The sequence below is a fragment of the Acipenser ruthenus genome, chromosome 27, assembly GCF_902713425.1.
Source record: "Acipenser ruthenus chromosome 27, fAciRut3.2 maternal haplotype, whole genome shotgun sequence".
NCBI classification, from domain to species: Eukaryota; Metazoa; Chordata; class Actinopteri; order Acipenseriformes; family Acipenseridae; genus Acipenser; species Acipenser ruthenus.
Window position 1 is genome coordinate 16,771,868 of NC_081215.1, and position 17,173 is coordinate 16,789,040.

General features: G+C 38.1%; 1 protein-coding gene across 2 annotated transcripts in view; it reads left to right on the top strand.

Moving 5' to 3' along the window:
* The window catches only part of LOC117432024 (potassium voltage-gated channel subfamily KQT member 1-like), a 336,879-nt gene that overhangs the window by 284,519 nt on the left and 35,187 nt on the right, over positions 1-17,173 (top strand). The window contains exon 18 of one of the 2 annotated variants that reach the window (XM_034053396.3): positions 1,319-1,348. The exons of the other annotated variant lie outside the window; for it this stretch is intronic. Within the exon in view, the coding sequence (XP_033909287.2) occupies positions 1,319-1,348 (30 nt within the window). The remainder of the gene's footprint in view (positions 1-1,318; positions 1,349-17,173) is intronic. 2 annotated transcript variants of the gene reach the window in all.

Sequence of the window (17,173 nt, forward strand, 5' to 3'; positions counted from 1 at the left end):
CCCTCGGTAGGCGGGACCGAGGGGGTCATCCCAGGAAGGAGCCTATCGGCAGCTCTGGTATAGAGAGCTCAGAAAATACCTACCAATAGGCAGGCATATCCCACACGTAATGTGGTGGTGGTGGTGGTTGTCTTCTTTTTCAGGGAACCAGGTTTACCAGTAAGTAGGGCAGCAGTGTGGAGCAGTGGTTAGGGCTCTGGACTCTTGACCGGAGGGTTGTGGGTTCAATCCCCAGTGGGGGACACTGCTGTTGTACCCTTGAGCAAGGTACTTTACCTAGATTGCTCCAGTAAAAACCCAACTGTATAAATGGGTAATTGTATGTAAAATAATGTGATATCTGTATAATGTGAAATAATGTATAATGTGATATCTTGTAACAATTGTAAGTCGCCCTGGATAAGGGTGTCTGCTAAGAAATAAATAATAATAATAATAGTAATAATAATAATAATAATAATAATAATAATAATAATAATATTCCATCCGTTCTTTGAGTGTTGAAGCAAAAAGGAGTCTATCTGAACCTTTTCAGCATAGTAGTCTTAAATTTATGTTTGTATATTCAGCCATTTTAGTGTATATAAACATTCCTTTTTTTAGTACATTTTTTATGTTTACATATAACAAACATTAGTTTTATTTTAAAATTTTAGTCTTAAGGTTCAAAATTGCATTTTTCCACAAATTTTTCAAATTTTATAAAATAATCGGTGTCTAACTGCACTGACTACAACTAACTGTAATTACAGGTGTGTTTCCATAGTAATTACATTTCTATGGATTGGTGAATACACAATCGCCTGTGTAAATACAGTGTAATTACAAAACACACAACGTTTTTCAATTTGTAATGATTCATTTTAACTACACAATCTTTTGTGCACCACGTAATTGTAGTATAGAGTAGTTAGACAGATTTTAAAGTGTTACCAATCATTTTTATTTGACTCCTTACAGCATGGAACTTAATAAGATTTCCAGGGTTTGCTCTTTTGTTCCCAGTAGCATCAAGGTTTCATGGTTTAATGGTTTAATTTTATTTTTTGTTTTACTTATTCTACAATGAAAGATCCATTTTTCAATATTTAAAGACCAAATTCATATGACCGTTTTTTTTGTTTTTTTAACAATCACAAATTGTTTCACTCAGTTCTGAATTCCAATTCTCAGAACTATTAGAAGCACTGATTGCCTATCCCCCAGGGTCACACTTGCCCTAAATGATTGTATAATGCATAAACTGTTTTTTTAGCTGAAAGTTTACATTACATTGTTTGAGATGAATGAATGTTTTTTTTTTGTTTTTTTTTTCTAGAATCCTTTAAATGTAGATTCTTGGGAAAAGGTGAGAATGTTAGTCTGACCTGATTGGAGGGGAACTCAAACTAGATTGGCAATTCATTATTCAATCTATCTATCATTTTGGTTTGCGTGATTAAAGCTTTTGTTTTGTAAAATAAAGGTACACAGAAAAATCGCTTCTAAAACTAACACAAACATATGTAGATAATTGGCAAATATCTTTCTAGGTGTCTTTCTATAGTTTTATGGTTAAACAGAGAAATAACTACAGTTGCATGTTTCATTGTCCATTTAAACTATTTTCAGAAACACTTTAAAATAAGGGCAGCAAATTCATATGAATTTAATTTTTCATAGGATTGCATAGGAGTAGCCTCTGAATAACACACGTTGTCTTGTTATTTTGCAATTAATTTTGTCATCCTGGAGATAAAAATGGCCACTTTTTCAAAATGAATTCAAGTATAACACCACAGCACTTTCCAAAACCAGGCTTTCAGAGTTGACAATAAAGGCTAGAGAATTATCCCACTACGCCACCAAGCTACCCCAGTGTGAGAGTGTTAAAGTTGTGGTTTGACACCAGGATTTGAATTTCTGCACAGATGTTTTTTGACTTGGTTTGGCCTGTAAGTACAGTGTTCTGCCTTGTAGGCTTCTTCTCATATCCTGTATTCCCCTAGCTCAGTGAAGTGGGTGTGAAGGTGGGGTTTGGTGACAGCCAACAGTAATCATTGAATTATTCCATTTTCTATCATTTCCAACCCCATGTCAAATCCTTGTGAAAAAAGATTCACCTTCTGTTTCAAATCTACCAGCTCCCACGTACCTTTATCAGACAGCAACTGTTACAAAACAAAAGCTAGCTGAAGCAGGGATGAGCTTGTTTTTGTTGACCTGAGCTCTGCAGAATCGCAGGACTTTCACTGGTTCTGAGACCTGCTGAAGGTTTGTTTGCACTGCTAATTGTATTCTGCATTGAAGAACATGTGTTGCCTTCAGGCTACCTCCTTGCTGGTAGATTTGTAGGCAGTATTGTCAATATTCTAAAGGCAGGCTATTTGGGCTTGTGGCGGAGTGTCCCGGCCCTATTTATTATTATTTGTATTTTTGTTTGCGGCTGATCAGCTACTGATTATTTAACTAGCTGACAGTCATGCATCCTTACCAAACGCGTGCAGACTCTGGCCGAGGGGTAATAAGATCATTAACAACTAGTTAATCCCTCGGCCAGAGTATATAAACCTGCAGCTCTCTGCACTCGGGGTTGAGTGTAGAGAGGAGAGTACGGGAGAGCGAGAACATATAAAATTAACAATTGCTATATTTAAACAAATATACTTGTTTCTATTTGTTTGGCCATTGCGCCTTTTTGTTTTGTGTTTTGTTCATTGTTTAAATCTTTTGTTTTTGTTTATTTGATTAATTAAATACGCTGAACGCAATAGCATTCAGCTTCACCTGCCCATCCACTGTTGTTTGGTTTCTGTAGATCCTGGTCCGTGACATCATCACACATCACCACTGCGAGCCAGACTGCCACAGGGCTCATTTACACTCTCAGGACAGGCCTCCAGACTGCAATTCCCTGCTCTAATCTGTGAGGGACTCTGACGGTGAAATAATATGTGTTTTTTTTTGGTTTTTTAAACCAAGGTTATTGATATAAGAATATCTATACAGTAGTGAAGTTAGGCATTAAGAAATGCATATGATGAGATGCATATCCCTGGCAATATTACGGATTATCTTTTAGTATTGTTGACTTATCTTCTTTAGTACTACATCTTGTACTGTATCTTCTGATTGAGTGTTCGGAGTTACGGGTGGGGTATCACAAATTACTGCGCTCAAATAAACAATTCTCAAAAGGTCCCCCAGTGTCATTGAAAAGTCTTAATGGACATACACACCAATATTAAGAAGCCAGATACAAGACTTGCTACACACTATAACTCACTATTTGATTGCAGAAACCTAGACATTTACCAGCAGATAGATGCGGAACAGGATAGAATGTGTCAGTGCTCGTGTCTCTTATTAGAAGAAAAATTATTTCACAGAGTTTGTGCAACCCAAACCCCAAACTGCCATCTCTTATAACAATAAGAGACACCCTACACATGACATGTTAACCTTTATGATGAACTGCAAAATTACTGATTTTACCATGGCAAATGTTTTATTTGTATTTTTATTAACTTTACCGGACAGTGTGAGAGACTGTATTTCTGCAGAATAAGATGTCTTCCTGTCCACTTGTACACACACACACACACACACACACACACACACACACACTAACTAGCCAAATGCTGCTCGGGGAGAAGCAGGGATTGTAAATCACCTCCTTGACTCACTGCTGTGTGGTGCTGCTGTGGTGAGAACTAGTTTTTTTAGGAGCCCCTCTGTGGAACTGATAATGGACTGAGCACAGTGCTGAAATTGTACTGTGCAATGCCCTGGGACATATTTCCATACTAGAAATGGTTCCTGCGTGCACCAAAGGAAAATTATTTTAAATCTAGAAAATCTTCACTCCTGAGATTTTATTATTAATAAATTCAGAAATGACATTGTGATAAACTGACCATCCATTTGATATGTTAGAAGCAAATAGGAAGGTGAAATAATTTGAAAATGCATCTATACCTTTATCCACTGTGGGTGAGTAAAAAATGCGCAGTAGCAGATTGTTGTAACAAAGTGTTCTCCCAAAACATCTTGGCGCATAATCTGTATAAGTGCTACGTTAGGCAAACACACTTCTAGCTTCGCTATCTTACTTGCACAGAATTATATTGTGAAATATGTGTTTATTTGCAAGTCAGCAGGTCAAGATCAAATCAATTTGAATTGGGAATTTGTCAGTCCAAGTTAGGATTGCAGGTTGGCAGCTCTCGCTGACGGTGGAACTTACCTAATGAGGGTGTAAAGTAATACAGAATAGAAAATCTTTCAGGGAAATATTGGATATTGGTGAATTCATTATTAGTTATTATTATTAGTTTATTTAGCAGACGCCTTTATCCAAGGCGACTTACAGAGACTAGGGTGTGTGAACTATGCATCAGCAGCAGAGTCACTTACAACTACTTCTCACCCGAAAGACGGAGCACAAGGAGGTTAAGTGACTTGCTCAGGGTCACACAATACGTCAGTGACCTAAGGTGGGATTTTGAACCGGGGACCTCCTGGTTACAAGCCCTTTTCTTTAACCACTGGACCACTTATAAAAAGCAATTCTACAAAGTTGTGATGCATACAGATGATATTTGACTTTGATGTCCAGTTGCAGATTGGATTGTAGACTGCAGATGGAAGCTCCACTTTGATACTGGAACGAGATGAGATTTTACTGCCTGGTTTTATGGTGCAGATGGAAACGGGGGCATTAGTGAAATAATGAGGCAGCAGTGTACTGCATGGATGCGTTGACAGCATGATCATCTCCAGCGCATGCCTGTATTCACAATGAGGTTGTGGGAAATACCAACCATACGGTGCCTCTAACTGCAGTCTTGAGGGAGCCCAGCAGTGCAGGTCATGGGAAGAGGAGCTTCAGGGTTGCTTGGGTTCAAGCCCCACTCAGGGCCCCCTAATAAATGGCTGTTAAAACTACCAGGGTCAAACGCTGTCAGATAAAGATGGATTCATACAGACTCCCATCCATTTGATCATTACTGACTGCTCACTTTCTCCAGCTAGTAACTAAAACCTGAATGAATCAGTTGCCAAAGGGAATGGATATTTGTGGCTGCTAATTCAGGTTCAAAAGAAACTTAAAACTAATCATTTGATATGTGCAGATGACCCTGTCCCACGTGAAAAAAAGTCTTGGAAATAGTACACAAATTGGAATAAAATCAATGACATACATTTTGACTAGACCTATTTCTCGATTGTTTTCAAATGTTTGTCATTGAATTTATTAAGTTTTTCTAAATTTTGTAAAAATCATGTAATCCACCAATCACTGTTCAGGATTTGTCACAATTCCAGAACATCTTACCATCTGTGCCCATGTCAACCCGTGCGAAAAACACACAACACATTAAAAAAATATGTTATATATATATATATATTTTTATGTTTTATAGTAGTTCCCAAGTAGAATCTTCGTTTTTGTGATTTAGAATATTGCGTTTTGTGTAGGGCTTGCAGCTTGCATCTCTTATTCAATTACAGACGTGACATGTATTGTTATATACGAGACAACTTTACAGATAGACTTGTGCCTGTTTTCTCTATCTGTTCCGCTTTGTGCAGCAAATCAATAGGAGCACTATTTGAATTGGGACTCTGACAGACAGTTTGAAAGACATAATGAGTGTCGAATGCACAAGGCTCTAGAGGCGAGTTTCAAGATGCAGCATTGCAGAAAAAAAAAATATGTAGGCAGAACGGCTGTGAATTAATTATAGAATCAGATAAACAGGTGGGTGAATTAATATAAAAATTATAGGAAACATGATACAGATGGGCAATCTTTGACCTTAGTGTAGCGTCCACTTGCAGATTGAATTGATGGAACCGGTGGCGCAGATGGAAACCATTACATCCACAAAGCATACATGAAATTACTACTTTAAAACTTATAAACCCTTCTTAAGTCATGTTTTCCCCCCTGGTTTTAATGCACTTTGTTTGTAAACTATGTCTGTAGCACACTAGACTTTGACTCAGGCCTCTCTTGTTTTGAAATATGGGTTAGCCGGGCCTTGAGTGCAAGACGGTCTGTAAACAAACTACAGGGAGCGTCACATCATATCTCTCATTAAACAAAACAGAGCACCGTGCTAAATCACAATTTAATTCCTCTATTGTTCTTCAGCCTTTTAACATAGCCTGTGCATTTCCATTGCAGTCAACAGCAGGCACATGACATGACAAACAAGCATTGCATGTCAGGACCATACATAGCCCTGTGAGAAACTACAAAAGACATACATGGTGCATAAAGTACAAGTACAGCAAAGTGAAATTGGTGTTCATTTGATCAATTTATCCACTGATGTAATAAATCACCCCAGGACTTTATTAGAGCATTTTACAGCACCGGAATGCATCAACCACCTAGCCATAATTACCTCCTAAAAATATGTGGTTGATGCAATCCAATTGTATTACCCAATACTGCTGTGGCTGTGGGAGATAGGTTGATCAAATCAGACCCACAGCCTATAAACTGTATTGATGTAAGAACAAGCGTCTCTGTTTTATAAAAAAAAACAGACAGGAACCTCCATAAATACCCAGGTTCTGATTCTTTACATTATGTGTGCAAGCCCATGTCCTTATCAAGTTTTATCTCAATTGGATAAGCAGTTCTCTAAATAAACTGTAAGTAAATATGCAGCTGAGCTAGCATGCAATTCTCTTCAGAGCAGAGTTCATGATTTCCAGAGGTGACTAACGTAGGGAGCAATTAACACTTGCCTTCTCCGTTGTTAAGGACTCTGAAAACAAACCTCTTCTCCTGACAAGGTTCAGCCATTTCTTTTAGCACCACTGGCCAGCAGATCGAGAGCAACATGTCAGGAGAGAGGAAGATGAATGTGAGTGCGATGCACACAGGAATAACTAGCTCCACCATAAACTTTGGAATCACTGTATTTAGAACCATTTTTTGGATAATAGTGAGACCGCTTTACTTTGGGATTCACCAGTTTCTCTACAAAAATAGCATTGTATAATTAATTGTTCTTTCAGTGTTATATTTTAAGATGGGTGCATTTATATTGCTTTCAGTTAGTACAGTCAGAACCCATTCCTAATGCAGTTTATTTCTGAGTTGATACATTCGATGCAAGCAAATAGAAAGGTAAAATGATTTGAAACTGGTTGTTTTGAAGAAGGCATTCATTTGGGAGTCAAAGCAGATTATTTGTGCATGTTTTTGGAACTACTTCCTTAAAAGAAACTTAGTGAAATGTGCATTCTCTGTGGTTGTTCTGGGTTCATTTTAGAGCTAAATAGATTGTTTTGAACTGAGCATTCATTTTGAGAAGATCATTTTCAGATACTTGTCTTTGCATATTTTCAGTAAGTTCTTGCTGTTGAAGTACCTAGTAACAATAAACTTGACATGACATTTTGAAGACATTGATAAAAATTGACGGTTTCTTTTTAGTAATTCTAGTAATTTTAGTATTTAAAGTTATAGATGGTGAATATAGTTTATGTTCTTCTGTAATGCAGTTCATCTTTGTTCAAGTGAAGGTTTGACTTTGTTTTTTACTCCCGGCTATGCCTTCAGGCTGTGAAATGTGAACAGGCTCAATGTCTCACTGAGATGTAAGTCAGATGATGAGCCACATCTGGGTCAACAGGAGGATTCTTAAAACAACAGTCATGGAAGTTCCCTCGATAATACGAACAAAAACACGAAGACACACCCTGCTCTCCAAAGCTTTTAAGATACTGTACTGTAATTGAAATAGGTCTAGAACGTTTTGGTTGTTTTTTACGAGTACAAAATGTACAGTAATAAATCACTTAGTGGAACGTAGTTGGTTTGAGCCGGCTGCTTCTTCATTGAAACATGTGAAACCTGTTAATTGTGATATTTACTTACAGGACCAGAATCTCTTTAAGCAAGTTAGACTTAGTGTTGGCCTGTATTGGAGAATTGTGTTGATAAGCAGTATTTAAGTAACAGTGCAGCAATCCATTATTTCACTTTTATTTGAAACATATCATTGTCTTTGTCGCTGACAGTCTTTAAGGAACAGTACTTCCCCTGCAAATAGTCTGCTAATCTTCCTTCACTCAGCCATCAGATACGGAGGGCACCAAAGGATGTTGGCACCAAATCAGATGCTTACACTGCTCCCCTAAGTGGAATTAGCCCAGAACACTGAAACTGGTCCCTACTCTTGGCCCCTACGCAAGTAGAGTAGGACGTAGTTTCTTAAACCATGTGGCTGTTGTTGGACGGCATGGTTAACCACTTCATAGTTTAACTATAATCGGGTATGGAAAGCCATACACTGTGTTGCCTCTTACAGGTGGAGGTGTGAAATGAACATTTATATAATACTTAGGCACGTCAGTTTAATTATCAAACAATCTTATTTACTGTTCAGTCCACATTGTTCTTGTTAGATTGGACGTCAGTGAGGGTTTATGGGATGCTACAGGTAGCCATTGAAATCCACTACAGGAATAGAAAAGTGAAAGAGAAGTAAGTTCTAGCAACTATCCCAGTTCATACAAAAAAAAAAGAAAATTCAAGATTTGAGCAGTGCACTCAGAACTTTTATATAAAAAAAGGTATGATAAGATAAAAACAATCACAATTAAAATTGTATTTGAAGCATGGAATAACCCTTGTACTTTTTACAGCAAGGTGTTCATCCTTTGAAGTAAAATGCTTGCCTCTTCATTTGATCCTCCATAGCTATTAAACACTCAATAGTGCTGAATTAAGAAATGCTAAAGTGTAGTTTCTTTTAGTATTCCTTAATGCCTTTTCTCATGGAAATGCAGTTTTTTAGGTTGAGCCAGCCTTCTCTGTATACCTATTGGACTGGAGAAAGAAAGCCAGGTTTAATCTGCAGTAAACCCCGTTTACTTCTTTTCAGCAGTTTCTCATAAGTAGAAAAGAGCTTGCATAAGCAGTTTTCCCTCCTTTTTTTTTTAACTCCTGTCAAATAATATATTGCAGAACAAAAATCTATTGTTCTCTCCTTTCCCCCCTCGCTCTCGCTTTTGGCACTCAGGATTTGGCAAAAACAATCCAAGACTGCTAAATGAAAACAAGTTTGGTCAGGCTTACACTTGCTTCTTTAAAAAAAAGAAAGACTTAGCCCCTACAAGCCTAAAGAAAAAGAGTGTGCAAGAAAACAAAATCAACATATTTTGTAAATGACTGTGTTGACTTGAGTTGAAAGAAAAAAGTGGAAAGATTTATTTCCTATGTTTATTGCTAATAGCTCTAAACTTTATAGTTACACTTTTTTAAATTAATGTCTACCAGCTACCATCTCTTCATTGATCCAAATATCACATTGCTTCCACAGTGCAATACTTTCATAGTGTAAGTTCACCACAGTTATAAAAAATCTTCTCTTTCATTTTACTATCTTCTCTGTTGTGTCAATGACTCAAGGTGTGGTGGTATACAGTATTGTGGCAGTGTGCCCAGCCCCTGTGTGTATTTTGTGTTTTATGTTGTATGTGGTATGTTTTATGTCAGTTTTATGTGGATATATTGGTGCACGGGATATAAATGGGTCTGTGTTGCATGAGTGATTTAAAATATATAGTTGTATTTAGGCACAGGAATTGCACAATCACTTCACGTGCAGATAAAATGTGTATTAATATGTGAGCACGGGGAGTGCACAAATTAGTTCACGTGCTGGGATTCAAGTGAATAATTAATTATTGAATCCCAGCACAGCTGTATAAATGGTTGCACAATTCATTCACTCTGGGTTGCGTGTTCGTGAGTGGAGAACAGGTGTGGAGAGGAGATAAAGAAGATATTAATAATAATAATAATAATAATAATAATAATAATAATAATAAATGCTACTCGTGCGAGAGGACTCACGTGATACTTGTTTAGTGTTCGTCCCCCGTTTGTTCGTCTGTCTGTCCGTTTGGCCCTTTATTTTCAGTGTTTTGTTTTCTGTTTAAACCTTTTATTTGTAATAAACCGGCGCAAGCAAGCGCATTCACATTTCACCCTCAATACTGTGTGTTCTTCCGGGTCTGACATCACTGTTCAAGCCATCCTGTGACAAATATATACAAGTTCATACGTACAGTTGACCCTGTCTCTTATGGTAAAAACACTTTGGGTAGGTGAGTGGGCTGCAAAGGTAGGCTGAGCAGTTCTGTAACCCAAAGTGCAATATAATTTGTTACATATTTATTTGTAAACGATTGGAATTAGACAGCGGTTTTTCTGAAACTGTCAATACACATGGACTTTCCAACTTCTGAAGGTTTTCGGGTGTCATGTCTGTTTTGAAAGAAATACATATTATAGCAAACATGTATTTGTATTTTAAAACATATCTGTCTTTTTAAGAAAGTGGTTTCACTTACACTTCCTTTATCACTTCAGCAGGGTCTTCAGGGTCAAAACATGTTATTGGCAGAAAGCATGTCAGTGAACGGGAAGCCACTGGTTGGTTAATCACAGGAAAGAAGCCAGTGAAGGGGTGGGGACAATTTGATTTTAACCCAGGAAGTGCAACACTATCTGAAAGCATAGCTTGTAAACAAGATATCATGTTTTAAAATGAAAACACATGGTTGCTAAAACACAGATGTCTTTCAATACTACAGATTAGAATGGATGTGCATGGTGTGTAAAATACATACAATTATTAGCTACAATCACTTTATTTAACAATGTAGTGTGGCAATTTTAGCATAGCACTCCCAGGTGACATATTGTTCTGTTCCCCTATCGAAAAGGTTAAAGGCACAGTGTGATTGAATTCGGTGTTGTTTTGAATGGCTGCCGCTGGCGCCAGCTAGGACAGCTCCCAGAATCCTCAGAGTCGTTTTGGCAGAACTCCCAGCTGCACTTGGAGATCTCACCATTCACTGAGTGCTTAATGTGTATTCTCCCGAGGATTAGGGAAGCTCAGCTACAAACTCACTGGCCGCTGGCTTTTTTAATGTTTTAAAGCAAGAGAATTTGAATGAATAAAAATCCAAGGAGGAACAAACCAAAATCCTTAAAAAGAGGAAACCGTAGAAAAATCAATCAATTTTCTTTCTTTCTTTCTTTCTTTCTTTCTTTCTTTCTTTCTTTCTTTCTTTCTTTCTTTCTTTCTTACAGGGTTTTGGTTTTAAACAGTGTTTTGATACGTATTTGTAGCAGTTAGTTGCTTTGTTAAATATAGCGTTACAGAAATCGGTCCCATCTGTGTGTTCTGGTTAATTTGAAGGTTTGGGGTTACAGCTACAAGCCTTATGTATAGGCCTGTAATTGTATAGTGAAACAGGAGCACCAGTGAGCAGAAGACTTCGAGACTGTAAACAGGGCTTTCCTTTATCCACAGTCCAACTCAGGTGAGGCAAGACAGTTTTGTTGCCTGGTTGCACACAGGATTGTTCATTAAGGAATATTATTATTTATTTTAGGAGTTTAAACAGGGTAGCCCATTGTGCATACTGCACCGGTGCCTTTTTCCAAATTTAATAGGAGATCTCAGCTAAGATAGATGAAATGCACCATTTCTTACACCTATGCTGTAATTCCACTACACAAACCCAGTTCACTGTAAAAGAACAGTAATGTAGCACTTTACCATTGCATTTAGCATCTTTACTGTGCTTTACCTTGTTTTTTGTTTTTACCATGTCTTACTTAGCAGTGATTTTTGCCTGTGATTTACCATAATTTCATAAACCTTTTCTAACACTTCATTTTGTTACACAGAAGTACTGTACTAAATGTACCCTCCACCCTGTACACCTGTCCACTTCATGTAGACTGTAGACCTGTCTTACACTTGGCGTCATTCTGAATTAGAGATTGATGTCACATGACCTGTGATCCTTGCAGCAAATCAAGTCCACCCAGCAGTGCTGCACTTGTACCCCGATAGCCATGGCTATATTTAAGGCGATAATGCACCCATCCACCGTGCCAGCATAGTGCAAAATGTGCAGTCCTCGGCTCTCAATCCAGTTGATCATGTTCGGAAGGAGCCTGAACAACGCATTCGTCATCACAGTTCTCAGCATACCTCACCAATTAAGGGTGAATGAGACTATCGAGAAACCTTGTGCCCTATGCAAGATCATATGGCAAACGGTGGCCCAACCAGGTACTATGTACAGGTGCTAATAAAGCGGCCTAACTATGTCATGATATGTGACAGCTAATATCAAAGAGCTCAACAGGCGTGCCAATTCTTGGCAGCCTTTAAATGTAACAAGCAATGGCCTCATATCAGTCACATGATTCTTCAGGGAATCGGAGCCACAAGCTAAAACACTTTCTTATTGAAGTGTGCTGCTTTTTTAAGCATTGTCAATAGCGCTGCATTTTAAGTTTAGTAAATTAATTTATTAGCCCTTTTAAGTCATGCTGAGGGCCACATTAATTCAACAGCATTAAATGGCTTTTTATTATAAAATCCCTCGAGAGAATGCTCAGTTTTTTACAGAACTTGAAGTTGATATCATCTACCGGGGTGTAATGTCAACATCCCAGAGTAAAAAGAAAATATGTCCAAGTCAGGATTTCTCACCAATTAAAGTTATAGCCTACTAAACATTGTGTTATAGCTACAGCTGCTAATTGTTCTTTAATAGGCACCAAATGTATATACTTTATGCATAGCTTAACCCTTTAAGACTTTTTTTTTCGATCTTTTAAAATGTTTTTAAAGTTTACATTTACAAGTTTTTTTTACCCCAATAGAAGTTCTGCATCAGCCCTGATCTCCCACAATATCCTGCCTGGCCACTTTATTAGGACCTTAACCTAATATCAGGTTGGGCTACCGTTTGCCCTGATCACAGCCTTGTCAGATGTGGCATAGACTCCAGGTGCTAGAAGAGGCATCGAGGGAGCCATTCAGTCATTAATATTTCACACAGAGAAAGAAGAGCAAATGCATCCTTCGTTCATCCCAACGATGCTCAATTTGATTGAGATCCAAGGATTGTGATGGGAATGTTTTGCAGAGTTTAATACACATTAAACTCTTTCAACACAGAAGACATCTAAAGAGTCATATTAGGATTTTCTTTTTGTGAATGACTTACTTTATTGCTGAAATAGTTATTAACATATGTTGTTGTGATTTAGCATGTGGGATAGCTTACCAGACTACAATGCACAGGACCTCCAGTGGCATCTGGTGTGATCCAATACAGCTTGCTATTATTTCTTGTGCATTTGGCCCTCTGACGCTAAGCAATGGACAGTGCAATGCTAAGAAACGTGCACAGCCTGCACCTGTGATGCGTAAGTGCCCTCATATCATAGGAGTGCTTTGCAGTGGGTGCAGCTTGAGTGCAGTTTTGGAATGAGTTCAAAAGCTCAGGACAAAGCTTTTGTCAAGGCCTTGCGAGCTGTGGTGCAGGATTGTGGCGAGAGCAATGTGTAGTGTTCTGCTGGGTTGGGATTTGGAGATGGTTTTTGTGATCAGTAAATACAAACAAACTGCTCACATCGGCATGTTTCTGGAGAAGGCTAAGAATTGTACAGGTTATTCATAGACAACGTTTTAATTGTACTGCCCAGTTTATCTTCTGATTGAGTTTTTAGTTCTGGGGGTATGTGGCAAAGTAGTGAGTGAATACAGGTGCATGCAGTGCAGAGTGGATACAAAACAGACAGACAATGGTTTCCAGGTGCAAGGGTGTTTATTGAATAATTAACAATGTCCAGAGCCTTATGGCAAACACCTGTAAATAATAAATGATGGAAGTGATACAGCGGCATGTATCACTCTGTTTGTAATCTGTGGGTTTGACCAGAAACCCCAAAGTCCAGTTTCTTTCCTCACCCACACGTAACACAGTGCTTGTGGTGAAAAGACAGTATGTTGTGAAAACAGGGAAGTGGTGGTGTCCAGGTTTGTTGCTGGCCTGCGGCTACAGCTCCGGATAGTGTTAGTACTCTTGGTAAGACAAAACAAACAGACAGTGTTACAAGACAGACTAACAAACACAACACTCAAGTTTTTCATAGATGCAGGGTCTCCTTATATACCCTTCCCCATGATCCCTAGGTTAACGAGCGCATCCGCTTCTCCAATCTGCGGATGCCACGCCGTTTCCCATCTGGGTCATTGAGTTTGGGTACTGTAGCTCTGCCCCTTTTCTAGATGACCGACTTCCACCTAACCCAAGGAATAAATTGTCATGCCATTTAGTTAAGGGTACTCTGTTCTTTTTACACAGCGCCCTCACAGGTCGGGAGGGAGATCTAACACCAAGAATCATTCGTTCTCTGTCACAGGGAACTGAAGAATAGTCCTGTATATGTAAAATAAAAAAAAATCACAAAATAAGGTATCTACACAATTAAAAGACAGTGCTTTGAAATCATTACCCTACTTATTAGTTATATGCATAGGGGCAGTCATCAGTAGCCCCCCTACTGTTGTGCTGAATATCTTTGTTCTTTCCTTTTCTTTTTAGTTTAATTGAAGTATATTTTTCAAGCTCCACACTATAGTTTACAATACTGCTTCCTGGTGTTCTGTCACTTCCTGTGCATCTGCCAGGATGAGGCTATAGAAAAGGTGATACTGCATTAGGAAGCAACAGCTCAAGCTCTTTAGAGTGTGGAAATGTGTATATCGCCTGCAATTAAAAGGAATAAAAAACATGACATGAACAAGACAAAAATAGGAACAACTTCAGTAAAATGGTTACGGTACCTGAGATAATGTTCCTAAAGCAAATAAGATACAAAAATTGATTTCAAAGTCTTGGTTATCACTCCAGTAATGTTTCTTATAAGACTCTCTCTAGGTCACCATTCTGTTTTTTTCCTATTGTAAATTCCAGCAGTTACTGGCAGAGCAGGTAGTAGGGATGGTAGTGTTGCTTTTGAACTGGTCATGCTGATTAAGAGTCACTAGTTCAATAAAAAAATATATATCAATTTAACATCTCTTTACTGTAATATTAAAAATCCAATCTACTGTTTGTCTACACTATATCCATTGTTCAGGGTTTATAAATCTCTGGTTACTTAGAAACTCTCCAGGTAAATAAAACAGAATTTTGTGCAGCAGTTTTTTTTCCAGTGAATCAGGGTAGTTGCTGACAAGAAATATTGCCTAGCTAGGCGAGCTCAGGGATATGGTGTGATTTACAAAGAGAGGTCCGGTTTGGATTAAGGCTTTTCGACCTTCTGGTCCCATTGTTAATCAGTACTATTGATTGACCATTCTCTTTCTGTGATTTGATTACTGTGGCAGGCAGCTGTGTCAGGCTTTTTTATATGGTGCAAACATGAGTCAATCAATAATTCCCTGGCAGCATGGGTTGTAATTGTATCAGCAAATCTGTTCATTTAAAACAGCCCTGGCTATTGTTGGGCCGGATGGCTGTTAATAGTATTGAGTAGTCAGTAAGATGTGGAGTGCAGATACTCAATACTATAGATACAAAACCGCCCCCTTCAACACTACTTCAGCCATCAGCTTTGTTGTGATGTCTGTCTGTCGATACATAGATCCACCAGAATTAAGGTTTTTATTTCACACTAAAGAATAGCTTAGCAGCCAGTCCATCCAGCTATATAGATATAGGTATATGACCTACTGGACAATTCTGACAATTTCAACAGTGATTGGTTGATATGTGATTTCAAATAGATTTATGAATGCAAGCCCAGCAATAAAACGCATTGTGTTTGCATTAAACAGCAGAGTAAAGCCATGCGACTTCATAATGACCACGTGTATGTATATTCAATTGCAGGTTACTTACAGTAGGCACAATATATATTGATGTATTTTTATGGCTTCAAGTTAAAATGCAAAAGTAACATTTTAAAAAATAATTCAAGTTAACAAACATTTTGGCTAGTGCGTTACATTAGAATTCTGATTGAGCGCTTTGATGTTAAAATGAAGAATTGGTGTTTGAGGCAAATGCCAGTGTCCTAGAGAGGATATTTCCACTGGAATAATTGTCCTGAATTCCATCCCTGTAACAAGCTCCATTAAGACTTCAGTCCCTTTCAGTTTGAAGATCTCCCTCAATTTAAGGAAAGCTCTCAAATAAGACAATATCATCTAGTCTCATTGGTGATTCAATTGTGTAAAATGTATTTAATTGTGGAATGTCTGTTTTTGATTGTATTATTTTATGAACTCCTCAGTTTGCACACTCCTCTGTCCTTTCCTGGCTGGTGTGGTGCAGGCCTGTTTTTTTCAGTGTTTGTTTGAAGAAATTGAATAGGCTCAGTGTAGGTTTCCAGCAGACACCCTCCCACAATCTTTCTGCTCTGGTGAAAACCTAAGTGCCATGGGACTCCTTACAGGCGATGATGGACAGCTCAGATGTTTAGAAGAAAAATCAATGATCTAATTACTTCAATGTTGACTTTCTCTGTGCACGCTATCAGCCACAGTAATTTCTCTGCCCGTTTGTTGCGTGTATTCTCAGGAGAAGTTTAGGATTGCAGGGTTCTACACACACACACACACACACACACACATAACCAAGAAATATACATTCTCATTAATGTATTGATGTGTGCATGTGTTACGTAAATGAAGGCAAACGTTTGTCTGCTTTATTTTGTTTGTTATAGTTTTACCTACAGAATGTGTCTGTAGCCCAAAGAAACCCAGGACATATCTGTCTCTTCTTTTTTTGTAGATGTTGGGACTGAGGTTTTATTTTTCAGTCTGTCCGTGGCGTTCCAATGGAGGTTGCTCTCTCCCTTGGACACTTTTCAATATTTAACATCTGTGACTGTGTTGGTTACGTCTGTGTTTACGGTTGGATTTCTTAAAACTATTTTTTTGTTTGTTTTACAAACATTCCTACTGTATTTATTGTTCAGCCCACTCTGTAACTCTCGTGCTGTTTAAGGACGAGTGTGTGTGCATTATTTACATCATGGAGCTTGTCTTGTTTTAGTCTTTTGTGGTCAAATGTTTTTGCATTGAAAGAATGTTTGTTTTGGATGAATAGAATAAATGGCTTAACTTGATGACAGAAGAGTATTGTTTCTACTGTAGTTGTATATTATAAAGCTCTATCTCTGTCAATTTCTCAAAGTAGTATTTCCAGTTGCCCACCTCCTGTGACAGACAGTGTGGGCTAATGGTTAAAACCAAGAACACTGGGGAGCACCTGTTTTTTTTAAAACTACAGTGTTCCCTATTGCATGTTCACGTCTTTTACTTTTTTTTCA